The sequence below is a fragment of the Ooceraea biroi genome, chromosome 7 (assembly GCF_003672135.1).
Source record: "Ooceraea biroi isolate clonal line C1 chromosome 7, Obir_v5.4, whole genome shotgun sequence".
Lineage (NCBI taxonomy): Eukaryota > Metazoa > Arthropoda > Insecta > Hymenoptera > Formicidae > Ooceraea > Ooceraea biroi.
The window spans coordinates 9,134,587-9,153,135 of NC_039512.1; the positions used below are offsets into that span (position 1 = coordinate 9,134,587).

The following is an 18,549-nucleotide window of genomic DNA, read 5'->3' on the forward strand; positions in this document are numbered from 1 at the left end:
GAAATGGCAGTAAAAGTGCAAAAATCTGAAAGCTAGAGAGGCAATGATGGTGGTTGCTTTCATGCTTTCGCCACGAAATGAAATTTCATATACGTTTCTTTTGCGTATTTGTAGGTTCGCCGCCTCTCACTGGCTCGGGCATCGTCAAGATCGTTGTTCTCGATGTGAACGATCACAGTCCCGAGTTTGCCCGACAGGATTACAAGGCCACCGTGGTGGAGAACATGCCTGCCGGAACGTGGGTGACTAGGCTGCACGCCACGGACAAGGATGAAGGACTCAATGCGAAAATAAGGTGGGTCCCTCGCCAATAATAATTGAGACTGCATCCTCTTTTGTAAAAATATAATGTGGAGAAAGAGTTATTCAAGATGTCAATAAAGCATTTGATAAGTTTGTTGATCATTTTACATTTAAACTTTTCTTACTTTTCCAAATAGTTACAACTTACTGGGAGACAAAGCGGAACGGTTTTCCGCGGATCCTAACACCGGTGAGATATTTACCACAGTACCACTGGACCGGGAACAGACTGCTGTATATCATTTGACCCTGGTGGCTCAAGACTCGAGTCCGACAGAGTTGCGTGCTTCTGCCGTCAACCTGACAATCTATGTAACAGATGTGAACGACAACGCGCCCCGCTTCTCCGCGCCTCGTTACACGGCTTATGTTCCAGATACGACCAAACCCGGTGAATGAAATTTGATGTTCAATTCAAACATGTTAATTACACGTGCCAATTGCCGAGAAAGAAACCATTGGAACGTTTCCATTTCACTAATTAAAATAATACTCGTATAATAAATTAATTAAAAATTACTCGAAAGCTGAGTTTCTTTTCTCCATTTAAAGGTGACTTCGTGTTCGGTGCGAAAGCCGTCGACGACGACGACGGCGAGAACTCGCGAATAGTTTATCAACTACAGGGCAAGGACGCCAATCGGTTCACCATCGATCTCAACAACGGTGTAATCCGCGCCACTCAAGAACTAGTTGATAATCAGGACACCTATCAGTTACAAATACTTGCGTCGGACTGCGGTGACGAATCTCAGTACGTCACTACTGATCTCATAATACACTTGTGGGAGCGACAACTGTTTCCGAGTTTCCGTTCGAGCGTTAGCACGCGGTTCACGCTACCCGAGGATGTGCCGGAGGGTAGAATCATCACTAAGCTAAGCGCAGTCTCGCCGAAATCTGGACCGATTAGTAATCTGTTCTATGGTATCGCCGGTGGAAACGTAGGAGATGCTCTAAGAATCGATCTTCATACCGGCGAGGTAATTGAGATCATTGATATCTCATGGTCGACACGCGATATGACTCTTTTTCAAATTCTGAAAAAGAGTTTTTGAAAATTTACACATCTCTAACATTGCACGGAAATACATTTGCATGTTGTTACTGATTATTGTTAATAATATTCTTATTTTATCATGGCGGACTTTTAGGTCGTGGTTGCATCTGGCTTCGATTACGAGACAGCTCCGCATTACGAGGCCTGGATCGAAGTTCGCGACGCGGACACACCGCCGTTGTGTAGCGTTCTCCAGCTGCTGGTGAACGTCACGGATGCCAATGACAATGCACCGATCATGGAAGCGGCTGTTTACAACGCGACCGTAATGGAGGATGAATATCCGCCGTTGTTTGTCGGCAAAGTGTCTGCGAGAGATCGTGATTCCGGTGAGAATGGCCAGGTCACTTATCATCTGGTCAACGACTTTTCGGAATCCTTTGTCATCGACAGTAACACTGGGCAAATCGAGACCAACGCCAAGCTGGATCGTGAAGAAGTAAGACGAACTAATTATTTAATTATATTTGTATTTGTATTAACTTAAGCTTGATTACAATTATTCCAATTCAAGTATCGTCTGAAATCTAGAATCTCCAAAAATATCTGTGCGATTATAGTCGATAATTAATGAAAAAATAACAACTAAATGATGTTTCTGCTTTAGATTGCATCTTACGAGTTAATTGTAGAGGCTACTGATCAAGGTCATCCTCGATTAACCGGTACTGCCACAGTACTGGTAACCATTTTGGACAAGAACGACAATCCGCCTCATTTCACTAGACTGTTCAGCGTCAACGTAACGGAGAACGCAGATGTCGGCACATTTGTCATACGCATTACCAGCAGCGATCTGGATATCGGTCAGAATGCGAATGTCAGTTACAGCTTCACCGATAACCCAGGGAAAAAGTTTTCCATTGACGCTTTGAGTGGAAACGTAACCGTGGCTGGACATCTCGATCGAGAAGAACAGGACGAGTATCTACTGAAAGTAAGACATTAAATCTTTGATATTATACATGTTGACGCGCGCGCGCGCGCGCAAAAATTTATCATAAAGTTCTTGAAAAAATAGGTTTTACACAATTGTTGCTTGTTACAAAAATATATTTATTATATTATAAATATGTATTTAAAATATAATAAAATATATTTATAAAAAATATAGTTACAAAAATACAGTTACATTTATATTTTGCTTACTGAAAATTCCAAACTGTTTCTCCAACTGATTTTTATCATTTTATATAGGTCGTAGCAGCTGATGGCGCGTGGCGAACGGAGACTGCATTGACGATCACCATTCAAGATCAAAATGACAATGCACCCGAGTTTGATCAGGATATCTATCACTGCCACTTCCCTGAGCTTCAACCGGCGATGGCACACGTTGGCCAAGTCATGGCGATTGATCGTGACAAGCAAGGGCCAAACTCCGTCATAGCCTACAATCTGTTGCAGCCATCCGATCTGTTCACCGTCGATCCGGCAACTGGCGATATCTTCAGCAAGCGTACCCTTCGCTACAAGCATACGCATCGATCGTCCTCTCCGGAAAACTTGTATTCGCTCACGGTAGTGGCAACTGACAACGGCAAGCCGCCGATGTCCTCGAGGACGGTAGTGCACATAAGCGTGGTAGATGCTAACAACAACGCGCCTCGCTTCGCGCAAAGGTCCTACTTGTCGCCGGTACCGGAGAATTATGAAGTCGGCAAGCGAATCACCCAACTGATCGCTCGTGATGATGCCGACTTCGGCGTAAACGCGGAGATTAGTTACACGTTGACGAGCATGAACGGCACCAGTGACTTGTTCGCCATCGAGAAGCAATCCGGCTGGGTCTATGTGCACAGGAGTCTTAGTGGCATCGCTATCGACACCACGTTCCTCTTAAAGGTACGTGCTACTGATAAGGGCGTACCGCCACAAAAAGATGAGGTCATCTTGACTCTCGTGATCTCCGACGAGAATCGACACCCGCCCACCTTTGCCGCCGTTAGCTATCAAGTTAGAGTACCGGAGAATGAGCCAATCAATACGACCATTCTGACAGTAAACGCCGCAGACGGCGATAGCGGACCTAACGGCATGCTCCGCTACAAGATATCGGCCGGCAACGAGAGAAACGAGTTCTTCGTGCACCCTACTAGCGGCGCGGTAACGATACTCCAGTCCCTTGACTATGACCTGATACAGGAATATCAGCTGAACATCACCGCCACAGATTTGGGTTTCGAACCAAAGCATGCAATCGCTACTTTAACCATTAACGTCTCCGATATCAACGACAATCCTCCAACCTTCAATCAAAGCATCTACGAAGCTTTCTTACCGGAAAACTCACCGCCCGACAGTTTTGTCTACAAGGTATGTTTTCCTCTTATTCATTATTAATAGATTAAGTGACGCACTTATCGTATATATTTTATCGTATTAAATTGATGCAACATTTATATAATTATGATATAACTGCATAATTTGCATGCATGCGTTTTCTTCGTACATTTCCAGGTAGTTGCTCAAGACATCGACTCTCCCAAGTTCGCTATAATACAGTACAAGATCCTCGGAGGCAGCGGCGACGGTCATTTCCGCATCCGCGAAAACACCGGCGAGATCACGTCGGATACTACTTTCGACTATGAGGATACCAACGAATACAGTCTCAATATTGTCGCAGCCAATCCGGATTCCAGTTCACAGATGATTAGCTTTACAACCGTGGTGGTGCACATTACCGGTGTAAACGAGTTCTATCCCAAGTTTATTCAATCGGTGTTCCACATGGACGTATCGGAGAGTGCCGAGGTGGGCACATCAGTCGGCTTAGTTCAGGCAACCGATCAAGATTCAGGGGAGGATGGCCGGGTATACTACCTTTTTGTGGGCTCGTCCAACGATCGTGGTTTTTCTATCGGCTCGGAGACCGGCATTATCAGAGTGTCACGTCGACTGGATCGCGAGACGCAAAATCGCGTGGTGTTAACGGTAATGGCTAAAAACGGCGGTGGCATACGCGGTAACGACACCGACGAGGCACAAGTGATCGTCTCTATCCAAGACGGCAATGACCCACCAGAGTTTCTACAGAGATCCTATGATGCGAGCGTGTCAGAAGGCGCGATCCACGGTACTCGTGTGCTCACTGTACGTGCAGTCGACAAGGATATCAAACCGCAAAACAATCAGTTTTCGTACTCCATTATTAATGGTAATTTAGGCCAGGCTTTCAAAGTCGATCCGCAAACTGGCGACATTGAAACGGCGAAACAGCTTGATCGTGAGACCGTGGCCTCTTACGATCTGACGATCGGCGCGATCGATACCGGTTCGCCACCACAAACCGGCACCGCGATGGTGCATATCGAGCTGCTGGACGTCAACGATAACGGGCCGGTCTTTGACCCACCGGAAGTGGTCGGCTATGTCAGCGAGAATGAACCGGCCGATACCAGCATCGTGACTCTGAGTGCAACCGATCCCGATTTGCCGCCCAATGGCGCACCTTTCACGTATAAATTGATCGGAGGGAGGCAGAGCGAAATGGTTACCTTGGACAAGCATTCGGGTATGTTGAAAACTACTAGGAGCCTCGATAGAGAAACGATGCCACAACTGGATCTCGTGATTGAGGTGGAAGACTCGGGTATACCCCGGATGAAGAGCGAGCACACCGTCACCGTGATCGTAAATGATCAGAATGATAGCCCGTCCACGCCGAGATCGGTACATGTAATCGTGCACTCGTTTAACGGCAAGACCCCCTTAGGAAAGATCGCCGATGTGCATCCGAACGATCCGGATGTCACTGGCGTTTATTCGTGTAAAATACTTCAGGGTTCAAACTCGCGCATACTAAGTATTCCTAGTGCCTGTGATCTTCACACTAACAAAATTACGTCAGAAGTCGGCTACTCATTGAGCGTATCCGGTAATGACGGACAACATCCCGACGTGATCTCCAAAGTAACCGTCGAGTTCCTGATCTTCTCGAACGCCACTATTGAAAACAGCGTGACTCTGCAAATCTCCAAATTGACTGCGAAACATTTTCTCAAGCAATATTACCGAGCCCTTCTGGATCTCCTGCAGGAGAAACTCGAGGTCGGCGACACACTTACCATTTTCAGCATCGGTGAAAATGGATCTGATCTCAACGTCCATTTGGCAGTGGAATCTCCGCAAGGGTATCGTACGAAGTCCGAAGTGACCGACCTGCTGATACGCAATCATGATCATATTCAAACTTTACTGAAAAACAATTCTTTTACCATCAATTACTCGCCATGCAAGCACACACCGTGCGAGAATGGAGGCAGCTGCAACGACCGACTAGCCATATACGATGATGCTAGAATTACCGATAGTCAGGCATTGATTCTAACATCGCCCAGGGTGTTACATGAAATGATCTGCAAGTGTCGAGACGGCTTTACCGGTGACAGATGTGAAAGAAGACAAGATCCATGTTCACCAAATCCCTGCTTGCTGGGAGGACAATGCCGACGTTTGGGGTACGATTTCCAATGCACTTGTCCTATCGATCGGGAGGGCAAACTGTGCGAGCTCGAAAGGGGTGACGCGTGTGCCAGCAATCCGTGTCGAAACGGTGGATCGTGTAGAAAAAGCCCAGATAACTTCAGCTTTTTCTGTCTCTGTCGAGCAGGCTACAGAGGAAATCACTGCGAAGCTGTTACCGATTCTTGTCGACCAAATCCTTGCTTGTATGGCGGCTTATGCGTGGGAGAAAAACCTGGATATCGATGCAGCTGTCCGGAAGGACGCTACGGCCAGCATTGCGAGCGCTCCACTTTTGGCTTTGACGAATTGTCATACATGACATTCCCGGCTTTGGACTCCAATACGAACGATATCACCATTGTGTTTGCTACTACCAAGCCAGATGCACTGTTGCTGTACAATTACGCGCCGCAAAGCGGCGGCCGCTCGGATTTCGTCGTTTTGGAACTGATAGGCGGTCGAGTGGTCTTTTCATATGGCGGTGCCAGGAGCGCAATTACCTCCGTCACTATTAAGACAGAGAGATCGTTATCGGATGGCGAATGGCGCAAAGTTACCGCTACCAGAAACGGCAGAGTTGTCTCGCTTAGTGTGTCCGTTTGCAGGGAACATGGCGACGTTTGCGACGACTGTAGACCTGGTGACGGTACCTGCTACGCGGACGATGTAGGTCCAACCGGGACATTGAATTTTAACAATAATCCCCTCTTATTGGGTGGCTTGGAGAACGCTGATCCCGTGTTGGAACGTCCAGGTCAGGTACATTCCGATGATTTTGTAGGCTGCATTCACTCAGTATCGATAAATGGAAGGGCTCTGAATCTGACGAATCCGCTCACGTCACACGGCGTAAAATCCACGTGTGTCAGATCGCAACAGAGTCCTTGTTTGAGAAACGAGAAACAAGCTGTCTCGGTTTGCGGCGTAAATGCACAATGTTACGACAAGTGGCATCAAGTGACGTGTCAATGCGGATCCTTGACAGCACCGAATTGTCACGGCGCTTTGGAACCCGTCACGTTGAGCGAGGGAGGATTTGTTGAGTTCAAGGTATCAGAGAAGCACAGAAGAATGCAGCTGTTGGAATACCTGTATGGTGGATCTACGATGTGGCACACGAATCGCATTAAGCGCAATGTCATCGAGGATCCGACCTTTATAATAAACTCTACTCCATTAAAAACACTCGGTCTTATGTTCAGAACCGTGAAACCTGATGGTATTCTGATGTACGCTGCTACCAACAAACATTTTACATCCATAGAACTTCGTAACGGGCAACTAATCTACTCGTCGTTGCTTGGCTCACCAGTGAACATGTCAATCAACATCGAAGGCGGTCTCGCTGATGGGCATTGGCACAATCTTACTTTGCATGCCTATTCCCGAGGATTGAGATTGTTAGTCGATAGCGTCCTGACGGGCGATGAATTGGACTCGGAAGGTGTCCATGACTTTCTCGACCCTTATTTATCCATCTTGTCAATCGGTGGAGTGAACCAGGATCTTTATTACGCTCGCAGCGCTGGCGCTAAGAGCTTCGAAGGTTGTCTAGCTAATTTCACCGTCAACAACGAAGTGCAGCCGTTCAACGGTTCCGGTTCCATCTTCAAGAATGTGCTTTACCACGGTAAAATAAGCAGCGGCTGCCGAGGACCGATCGGTGCAGCTGCAACCGCGGACCCTCTCAGTATCGGTATCACTCTAGTCATCGTCTTCTTCGTCATCCTGCTGGTCGCCATTCTGGTCAGCTTCATAGTATTCCGGCTGCGCCGACAAAACAAGGAAAAGTCAGCGCTGTCAGTTGTTAATAAGAACACCAATGCCATTATAACTGGCAACCCATTGGTCGGTACTGGAAACGATAATCTCATGTCTCGCCACGAAAACACCTACATATCCGACACGTCAGATCTGCGCGGTGTGGGCCACATGGGCCCGGAGTTGATCTCGAAAAAGTACAAAGAACGCGAGATCAACCCCACCGCCGAGCACCGACCGCAGCGACCAGATATCATCGAGCGAGAGGTCACCAAGTCACCTCCAATCCGTGACGAACATCCACCACTGCCTCCACCCACCCAAACTTCTTTACATTCTCATGAGCACAACCCGGAACCTGACATCCCGGAACATTATGATTTGGAGAACGCTAGCTCTATTGCACCCAGCGACATTGACATCGTATACCATTACAAAGGCTATCGCGATGGCATGAGAAAGTACAAAGCCACTCCACCACCCATAAGTAAGAAACGATTTTATCTTTTGTTTCTTTTTATGTTATGTTTTATGAATTCCCTTTAGTTCAATAAATAATGATAGAGGTTGAAACCTTCTTATAGCGATATCTTTTCTTACATATCCCAAGAAATATAATTTTAAATATCAATTTACCATTTTATAATTAATTAATTCAAAATTAACCGCAGGTAACTATGGTAATCATCACAAACACACGGGGCAACAGCATCGCCATACCGGACCGTTCCCACCGCGTGCTATGCCACCACCTAATGTGAATCAACCACCTGGACCAGCACCCAAACTGCTGCAGAGCACTCCTTTAGCAAGGCTATCGCCCAGCAGCGAGTTGTCCGCACAACAACCGCGGATTCTCACGCTTCACGATATCAGCGGAAAGCCTCTGCAGAGTGCCCTGCTGGCCACCACATCCTCGTCCGGCGGTGTCGGCAAGGACGCACTCAACTCCAATAGCGAGAGAAGTTTAAACTCGCCCATCATGAGCCAGCTGTCAGGCTCAACCGCTAGCAGGAAAGCACCGCAATCCAACAACGAAAATTCGGTGAACAACGTGTCATCGGGTCCAATGGGCCTCACAGCGGAGGAGATCGAGCGGCTCAACTCCCGTCCGAGAACGTCCAGTCTGGTGTCCACGCTGGACGCCGTAAGCTCCTCCAGCGAAGCAAGAGGACCACCCGCTCATGGACCCCTTCACCACCATCGACGTCACACACCTCCCGTGGAGAGGCTCGAACGGCGCAATTCGTCGACTACCGACGAGAGCGGCAACGATAGTTTCACGTGCTCGGAGATCGAGTACGACAACGGATCATTGGTAGGCGACAAGCGGTCCGACAATTTGTTCACCAAGCAAGATGACGAGGGTAGCAGTCCTCAAGGTAGGAACAACGTTGAGTCATCGCAGTCGACGAAACCACCGTTGCCACCGAACGTCGGCAATTACGATGGTTTCGACAGCTCGTTCCGTGGCTCCCTGAGTACCCTCGTCGCCTCGGACGACGATCTGTCGACTCACATGGGCGGTCTCCTCTATGGCAATCACACCAACAACGGCTCGCCCACTACCACGGCCGCTGAAGACGCCCTGAGTTGGGATTATCTGCTTAACTGGGGGCCCAACTTCGAGAGCCTCGTTGGTGTCTTCATCGACATTGCCGAGCTGCCAGATAGCACCAGTCGGGTACCCAGATTGCCAGCAAATATCCCCAAGCCGTCCGAAGAATACGTTTGAAACGTTTGAGTCTTCGAATGATGGGCCAAGGACAATTTAGTGAACTGAATAACAATTTAGTGTGATTTCGTGAGAAATTTCGACATGATCGCAGAAACACGTCTCGTCGAGGAGATGCAAGACCTATGACTTAGGAATATTATCGAATTGTTGCTGCTCGTTTATATAATTGATTAGTTCTCGATGAATATACGTAGAGCGAATAGTATCAATCGACGTCCAGCGTCGGGCTTGGATGATCGGTTATGGGTTTGAGTCATATGAAAATACATTTAAAACAGGTGCCCCGATGAAAATAGATTCTAAGCGTTCGTAAGAGATCGTTGCGACTCAATAATGGTTGCAGCGGGGCGTCAAACGCGTGATTATCTTGCCATAAAGTGTAAAGAGGGACTTTCCTTATAAGGAGATTCGTTCAATATACATTAATTGTATTTCTTATTTTTTTCAGATTTGTAAATATATATTAAACGATTATCTGAATCAAAAGAATTCTTTCGTGGAACGCGCGATCTTTATCCTCGGTTTAATCACGATTAAATTGCGAAGATTTCTTCTTAATATTAATTCGCTAAATTCGCGTGTAATTCACATGCCGATAAATCTTATATCTTACGCATTTCGAACGAACGTACGCGATTGAAATACAAAATACGGTCATGCAATGTTACATTGAATACCATTTTAGTTACGACAAGATTCGAGGTGCTGAGGTACTGAGTATCGAGGCAGTTCAATTAACCGTTTAATTAACTAGCAATCTCTGTACATATTCTAAACAGCTGTGCCAGATACACACTCGATACAGTAGTTGCACATCTCAATTATTATTCCATAAATTTATTCCATTGGCATAAATGACACGTAGACGCTTATCTCGTAATTTCACGTATTTCAATACAAAGTTAAGACTTTTATATACATTGTCGCATGTTGAAATCGCTGAATCTACATTTCTCTTGCGCGAGCGAAGTATCGTAAGCATCTATGTGCCATTTATAGCCACTCGATCGAAAGCAGCTTGTCTCAATTGAAAGAATGCTAAAGAAAGATAGAGCCTATCTCTTTCCCCGTGATGAGAAACAACAATTTTCTTTTGCAAATATAATACAATACTTGAATAGCTAATGGATGTCACTGATAGAATTATGTCAGAGATTATCGTGAAATATCACTTAGACAATAACTTAATTCGCAGGCGTGTCAATTCGTGCTCAATTCGTATCGTATCGTATCGTATCGTTAGAGAAATAATAACGGCGCCGTTGTAGCGTTCCTGAGAGTAACTGCTGCTCGCAGATTACCAGACTGATTTTTTTTCTACTGCGTTTCGCGATCGCGAAAAGTGGCTTATTCAACGATTGCTTTATACATCTGCATTGTATAAATTATATTATCCGTCCTCGATCTTTTCATCCTGTAAATAAAACTGCGTGTATGAGTTGTAAAAAAAGTGTAAATGTGTGCGTGAACGCCAGTGAGTGCATGTTACTTTATCATCTCATCGACTGTAATTCGCAATAGACAATACATTTGTAAAAGCTGTTCTGTTTTATTTTCTCCCTTATACTTTTTTCGATATTTTAAACACAGCTGCCTTAAACACAAGCCGGATATGTTAAATCAGAATATTTAAAATTCTTCAAATTGATTCAAGTGCAATTCTTACTTATAAATATTAGTAAAAAAAGATTTTAGATTCTTGAAAGATTTTAGTATCTTGTATTTCATCTTTTTCATATAAAACGGTATCTGAAAAAATTCGTTATCTGCCCACGTATCGATAATCGTAATCAAGATTTTGATGTTCATTTTTTCTGCTTACATTGACATTTTTGTGAAAACGATTAAAACGAATTTTATTGCATATACAACGCAATTCGAATGAAGCACTAATTATTGTTCATCATTATATTATTATTTAACTATTATTATTAATTTGAGTTTTTGAATTCCTAATTGATTTGTTGAAAAGGAAGACGAGAAACAACGTCCAACGGGAAAGTTTATTGGCCTCTCTCAGTTCATCGGACTAGCGGAATCCGATCGATCGGTTATAATGTATAGATAATGATATCTCCACTTCCGTCATACGACGACGAGCTCCTGAATAGCGCTTACGCAAACGTCAGTCTAATTGCCGACGAGGTCTGGACCTTCGACCCCGAGGATCCCTACCGAAAGTTAAATCATTCTCTCTGGATTCGAGTGAGATGCGCATTGGATATATTATGAAATATTATTATATAATCACGATACTGAACCGTTTTCGAATTTTCTATCATTTTTCGATATCATTATTCCTTATTATCGTTTCTGTTGTAAAAAAGCTTTGCAAAAACTCAAACTATTGCCAGTCGTTTTTTTCTCGTTTACGAAAAAAAGAGACATTTACTTTGACACGAGGATGCCTCACTATTAATGTTAATGTCAGACTTGCGAAGTAATCGCAAAATACGAGGAAAATGACAGTTCTCGTCCGAGACTTGTCCGGGACGTCATCTCCGAATCGCGTTTGGCGAAGTACGGTAATTATGAGTACGACGAGCAATACGAAAGAATGTACAGGCCGGACGATGGCAAATCATCGGATAGCGGGCTTTGGCACATCCGTTCAGCTACGAAGCGCGTGGAACCATGGATGCTTCCTGAAGTTCAAGAATACTTCGCCCGGTTAATCTCGCCGAACTGCACGCGATTGCATCGGGAACCGTTAGTTTGCCTCAGCACTTCCGCAATTATTCTTATATTTTAGCAAGCTTTGTATGAGAAATTCCGAAACAAAGTGCATTTTAAAACGTATTTTACTTTGAAATTGATGATTAATAATTGATAATGTGTCTATCTAATCTGGGAAGATAGCTAAGCCAAGAGAAGAAATTAATTGTTTCTCATTACACATGTAAATGATAAATCAATAATCGGTTATTGCAAGTGAATTTTAATATCTCATTAATATTACGTTCATTGCAAAGCTCAGCAATGCCAGTAACACCGCGAGAAGAGAGAATAAAATGGTCGTTTGTTCGAACTTTCGATCGGACTGGAACGAGGGCCTAAAGAAACGACGTCAAAAAGTCAATCCCAAAGAGAGCAATGAAATTGGATTACATGGCGAATCATCTCTGATTCCCAAGTCGAATGAAAGCGGTAAGCAGCATAAAAAAAGAATACCAAAACTTTTAATTTACAATATCCAATTATTTAATTTAAATATCAAGAGTCTACGGTTCAGTCGATGCTCCAAATCTTTCGAAATATTTTCTTTATTTTTTCTTATTTAAAAGAATATAAATAAAAAGTGTTCTGAGAGCATTTGAAATGAGAACTGCAGCCTGAAGTTTATAAAATAAACTCTTATTCTTCATTTATTATTCTTCATTCATTTCTTCTCTTGTTGCATACAAAATATTGTGCCACATCAGAATTACACGAGAAATCGATCAAAATGGTTGCGCATTATCGTCGGTACACTGTCGAGACCATGGCGGAGATGCAACTACATTCTCGCATCGCGAGCAAAGCCGTGCGTGACCTATGGAATCCTGAGAAGTTTCAGCAGCAGTACCAGCAATGCCATCAACAGAATCAGCAATCTGGACTTGTCTGGCAGACACATCCCGCCGTGCAACATCATCAGCAATTCTATTGCACTTTACAGCCTCTGATTCTGAAAACGGAATATCCACAAAGACCGTTGCAGTCGCCGCCGCCGCCGCCACCGCCGGTTTTGAGTGCAGAAGTGCCAGAATTCTTTCCGAAATCAAGCCCGTCTCCGATACTCTATAGCTTGAATAGCGACAAAGCGCGCAAGACTTGTCAAATACGCTACTTCTCGTCACTGAATGACAGAAATTATCCGAACGAATTATTTTCTTACAGCAGGTCGCAGCACGAGAACGTAGCAACCGCGTTCCCGGTAAATAAAAGAGCCACAAAGAGTAAAATTCTATCAAGCTCGCAATCTGTGACAATTTATTGGACAATTTACTGTATAATTTTTTTACGACAGAATGCCAGAATGTCTATATTACCAGCAACGAAGACGACCGTATTTCGTTCGCCTCAGGAATTGATCCAAAAAGTCGCGTCACCGATGCAGTTGCAATTAACAGCGTCTTCTTCCTCACCTTTACCAATCTGCACATCGTTGCTACAACCAATACACGACGCTACGATCAGTCATCGACCCTTGCAGGTATACATCTTTTCGACAACCGTAAAAATGACTCTTCTATTATAATTATCTTAAAATTGTAATTATTGTCCATTCGCGTAAGTTGAAGGAAAGGGGATGCAATTATTTAAAAAATTATATTTATTATATAATTACTGAATTTGCAGATGTACGAGAAATGTTTGCCTTGCACACAACAGAGTCCGACGCCCATACCAGTGTACCAGCGACCGACAGAACTCTATCAGGAACCCACTTCGAAGCGAAAGAATCAAGGAGTCGATTTTAACAATCTCATATTGCTGACAAAAAATAGCATCAAAATGCGGCGCGGCCATTCAAAGGCCGTTACCCAACAACCCTTCCTCCTAGAGTCCAAACAAACCTTAAGAACATCTAGTCACAATGTGCAAATGCAGTGGTTTGATAAGGACCAATGCGCGAGAAAAAAAGGGGAGTTTGTGACCGTGAATGAATTAGTATCCGAATTGCGTAGCTTCGAAGAAAAATACGAGCATGGTAAAAGTACCAGTTGGATAAATGCCGCGGAATCGCTGTCAAACCAGCAAAGATCGTCCGAAATGTCGAAATCAAAGAGCGGAATCTTTGTAAATAAAAGCTCGGGATACAGAGTCCCGAATACTGAAGAGAGAAACAAGAAAAAACGGCCGCTTTACAGAGACGTCGTAGCGAATGCCTCGAGTGGAATGGATAATATCTTTGAGAAAATGTACGCTACAAAGTCTCGTTGATTCAGTCTAGAAAATTAAACTGACTCACAATCAACAACTCATTTGATACTTGCTTAATTACTATTCAATATAAATATTTTATGGGTCGCAGATATGACGAACTCGAACAGCAAGCAATGGAACAGTACAGAAATTCAGAGGAATCACTAGCGCTCAAATACCAGGCAAGTTTATAATTATTAATTATATCAATTATATATAATTATTATGTCAATTTAATAATTATTAATTTGATATTTTGCAGTTAAAGGAGCCCACAAGAATAGATTAAATTATATTATAATAGATTAAGAAAAACATTAAGTTGACATGTAGATTTCCAATTCTCGAAATGAAAAATAAAAATAGGATTTATTGTCATATTATACATAAGTGAAACTTGAATAGTTGTAATTTTTTATACTCACCTAGCGTGCATTGCTAAATTACAGGAATTGGAACGTCAGGCAATGGAACAGTATGGAAACAGCAGCGTAGGAGACGAAAAGCGTTCGATATCTTCCGAGGATCAGGATTGTTTCGATGGACGGAGATGTTCGGGATACGGGCAATGCAGTCCTTCAAAGAAATATACAAAAAAGAAAAGTGAGTGAATGAAAATTGCTACGAATTACGATTGCTGCGAATTGTATATTGAATAGTTTTAATACTTTTCTCTCTTCCTTCACTCGAAAACAATTCTTCAAGTTTTAAATAATTTATTGTCAGATTCCTATTTTCCACGCATTACTCTGTCGAAACCAAAGGGTAAATCCCTTCCAAATGTTTTTCGTGGATTATCATGCAACGACAACAATCAACAACCATCAATTGCCTCGAAAAGTTTATCTACGTTATCTGATTGCTCATCGAAGAAATCGAAAAACATCTGTAAGGGTGCATCAGGAGATAAAATCGATACAAGTGGTGAGTTGATGGATTTATTATTAATATTATTACTTTTTTATTTAACATCAGTGCAATTAAAGCTTTAAAATCATGGATGATCTGAAAATCGTTATATTGGCTATTAATAGCTTGTACATTATCGAAACGGCGTCTGATACTGATGTCACCCTTCGAGCGCAAATCAGAGGCTAGACGATTGATAAAAGCAACGGATTTCAGGGGGATATATTCGCTTCCGCAAGCGAGAAAAAATGTCCTCAATTATTATCAGACTTCCGAAATTGTTCAAAGTGGTAGTGGTGATGAAAACATAAGGATCATACAATCGCCCGGCACGGAAGGTATGACGGCATCATTACGTGCAACGATACACGCGAACAATGATACACGAAATCTGAAAAATGTTTTATCAATATTCTTTTTCACTTTGATATCATAAATAAATAAATAGTAAAATATCAAATAGAAGATTCGTATATCTTTTTATTGACATTTACGCTTTATCTGCACAAATTAAATATTTTTCAGTTTGGTTGGCCGGATTTTGGACTACTTAACAGGAAGTTGAACAGTCAAATTTTCTCCAGGAAAATTAAGGGTTTTGAGGTCGCAGATGGCGCGTTATCCAAAGAGTTCTTAATAATTAGGAAATAAATCAATTTGTAACATAAGTTGTTTATACACTACATTGTAATATATAAATTAATATTATAGACGTATGTTATGAAAGTGTGATAAAAAGTAAATTATTGCGCACACTTATATCGAGAGATATGAATATTAATATGTGTATATTAATACACGATCGACAAGACGGTTTTAGACATTAAAAGATATAAATGTAATTTTTGAAAGCGAAATTGTGTTGACTATAAATACCTCGCAATGAAACGCTTGCAGAATTGCGTGAGCACATTTATTAATTATAAGTATACTTTATATACGAGATATTAGACATTACAAAATATAATATTATCTATTATATAAAAAAGATAATAGAGTAATAAATTGGCTCAGATCATTCGACATCTAGGCGATACGCAATACATGTATTAAAAATTCAGATTAAATCTTACGTAAAAAGATACATAAAAATTATTTTGTTCAGTCTTCAAAAATCTATTTAAGTCATCTGTCATGTAAACACGGTGTCTAGTATTCTAGTAGTATAAAAATAAACACAAATAAAATAAAAGATTACAAAATGTTAATATAAAAAGTCTTGTCAAAAACTATTCCGTAAGAGAGTATTTCTATAAAGAGTATTCCACTTTTCATACACGTATACGTATATACATATAAATATAGTCTGGCTTTCCCACACGTACACACACAATTTTTATGCAAAATATATAATCAGATAAATAGCCAGGTTAAATTATGCCAGTTTGCGACACACATTTTTCGGACATTATGAAGATATTTTTCCTGCGATAAAAAAGTGCATTCAGGAAACTGAATCAATTTACCAATTATCCAGAAACTCAAATCCAGTCTTTGGTATACTTCTCTCCTCCTCCTCTTGATTCAATTGCGACGACTGAAAGCTGCTGTAGGAACTGGGTGTCTCCAACAGAGCGGTTGATTCGTTGATATCGCTCGATTTTGTTCGCGACATCACCCCCAAAGTGTTTGACTGACTCTTGTCCGTATCGGAATCTCTCTCCCTTACCAAGCTCTCCATATCATCTTCGATGTCACTTTGTAATTTCAACAAAGACGTCTTATTGATCAGTTTAGCAAATATACTGTCGGAGCGTTCACTGTCGATCTCATTTATCAACAAATTGCTGCACTGATCATTTTCAAATAAACTGCTGGTGTAGCAATCTGCCGGGCAACAACCAACTTGATGCGCAGAACCGTAGCCATCGGTCATCAGACAAGAATTACTTCGCTGCGTCTGTACGGGACTGGAGAAGTGCGGCGAGTCTCCAAAATGAGATCTCAGGGATTTCGACTTCAACTCTTCGTTGGAATCGATCAAACTGAGATTCATCTGCGACTGAGTCATGAATGAAAATGGCGCGGAGTGTTCGTCGCGCCATCGTAAAGTCTGTAAATATGAGTAAAAATTGTCAGGTTGTTCTCGATATCCAACCTTTCCTCAGGCGTTAACAATATTTAACTTGCACTTGCAGAACGAATACTTACGGAACCAGTTTCGTCTATGACATATTTCATTCCTGTCTGTATGCGCAGTCTTGGATACCACTCAGGCAACTCCTTGGTCGATTCCACCTTCTTCAAGGTATATTTCAAGGCTACTTCAGGCTGAATTATGGTTTCATTGATAGCTTGATTGCGCTCGGCTATGCTCAAAGTATTCCACAAACCCTCGTATGCTTCTTTCGTAGCAGTTATATCCTCGCTGATTCTCTGAGCTATGGGATTCATGCTGTAAAAATACTGCTCTGCTCTTGTAGCAAGGATACTGGAACTCATTGCGTACTGAAATTTGCGAAAAATTAGTAATAACTAAAACCTGCCACTTATTCTATCTATATTTATTGCAACATTTTCTAAAGGAGCATGAAGAGAATGTAAGAGTGGTTTAGTGCTTTTAGGTGATAGTGAGGAGATAAGGTTGAAAAGGATGATAGGAGACGATGAATTAAGTGAGATGGAAAAAAGGAGATTTTAAGAAAATTTTGGAAGGAAAAAGAAAAAGAAAAGAGAAAGATAAATGAAAGATCTAGAAATAGTTAATAGTTTATATATTAGTTATAGTTTTATTATTGTTATTGGTGTGTGTGTGTGTGTGTGTGTGTGTGTGTGTGTGTGTGTGGAATGAAAGGTATGAGTGCGATTAGGTCTCTACCGTAAATCAAGTCCCCACTTCTTGGTGTATCTAAAGTAGTAATAATAAAAATGCAATCTAAAAAAAACCACAAAATAATATTATAGCATACACTTACTGTATGTTTGGCAACTATGTGAATCAACAACACAAGTACCGTGCGTCAATTAATCATGTTGACATTACGATCATTGTGATAATCGATTGGACACACAGCAGTTAGTCGCATGAAGACGAAGACTCAACTTAGGACGTATGCGAGCTACGCGCATCGCGTCTACACATTCGCGCATAAGCGTGATTATCCTCATTAGAAAATTGACGACGGTTAAGGGTAAACATATTACCAATTGTCGCCAATTGAAATAAACACGTCAATTCTGGGTAATTAAAGAGCACGTAGAAGTCATAAAATTCCGCTGAATTTGACCGGAATGTGCTGCCATCGGAGAGTCAAGGCGGAACTTTCTGCAGGCCATGAAACAACGACGATGTAGTTGGAGTTGGAGCTGGACGACGTGAAACGCGTTTCGCAATTGTTGTTATTTGTTACGCTATTTTGCGTAAGCTGTAAACGATGTCGAAGGCTCGAAGCTGATGCAA

The 18,549-nt window shown here is 42.4% G+C and overlaps 2 protein-coding genes across 2 annotated transcripts in view; one reads left to right on the forward strand and one right to left on the reverse strand.

Annotated features, from left to right (window-relative positions):
* LOC105285477 (cadherin-related tumor suppressor) overlaps positions 1 to 10,874 on the forward strand; it is a 59,093-nt gene extending 48,219 nt beyond the window's left edge. The window contains exons 8-15 of the mRNA XM_026971310.1: positions 115 to 295; positions 441 to 694; positions 856 to 1,286; positions 1,458 to 1,802; positions 1,971 to 2,300; positions 2,561 to 3,683; positions 3,828 to 8,081; positions 8,266 to 10,874. Of these exons, the coding sequence (XP_026827111.1) occupies positions 115 to 295; positions 441 to 694; positions 856 to 1,286; positions 1,458 to 1,802; positions 1,971 to 2,300; positions 2,561 to 3,683; positions 3,828 to 8,081; positions 8,266 to 9,329 (7,982 nt within the window). The 3' untranslated portion in view covers positions 9,330 to 10,874. The remainder of the gene's footprint in view (positions 1 to 114; positions 296 to 440; positions 695 to 855; positions 1,287 to 1,457; positions 1,803 to 1,970; positions 2,301 to 2,560; positions 3,684 to 3,827; positions 8,082 to 8,265) is intronic.
* Positions 10,875 to 15,802: 4,928 nt separating this feature from the next.
* Positions 15,803 to 18,359, reverse strand: LOC105285479 (uncharacterized protein C1orf198 homolog). The gene is made up of 3 exons (XM_011349716.3): positions 18,065 to 18,359; positions 17,301 to 17,597; positions 15,803 to 17,202 (listed from the first exon to the last, which is right to left on the reverse strand). The coding sequence occupies exons 2-3, from the start codon at positions 17,589 to 17,591 to the stop codon at positions 16,612 to 16,614; spliced, it is 882 nt and encodes a 293-aa protein (XP_011348018.1). The 5' UTR covers positions 17,592 to 17,597; positions 18,065 to 18,359; the 3' UTR covers positions 15,803 to 16,611.
* Positions 18,360 to 18,549: the final 190 nt, after the last annotated feature.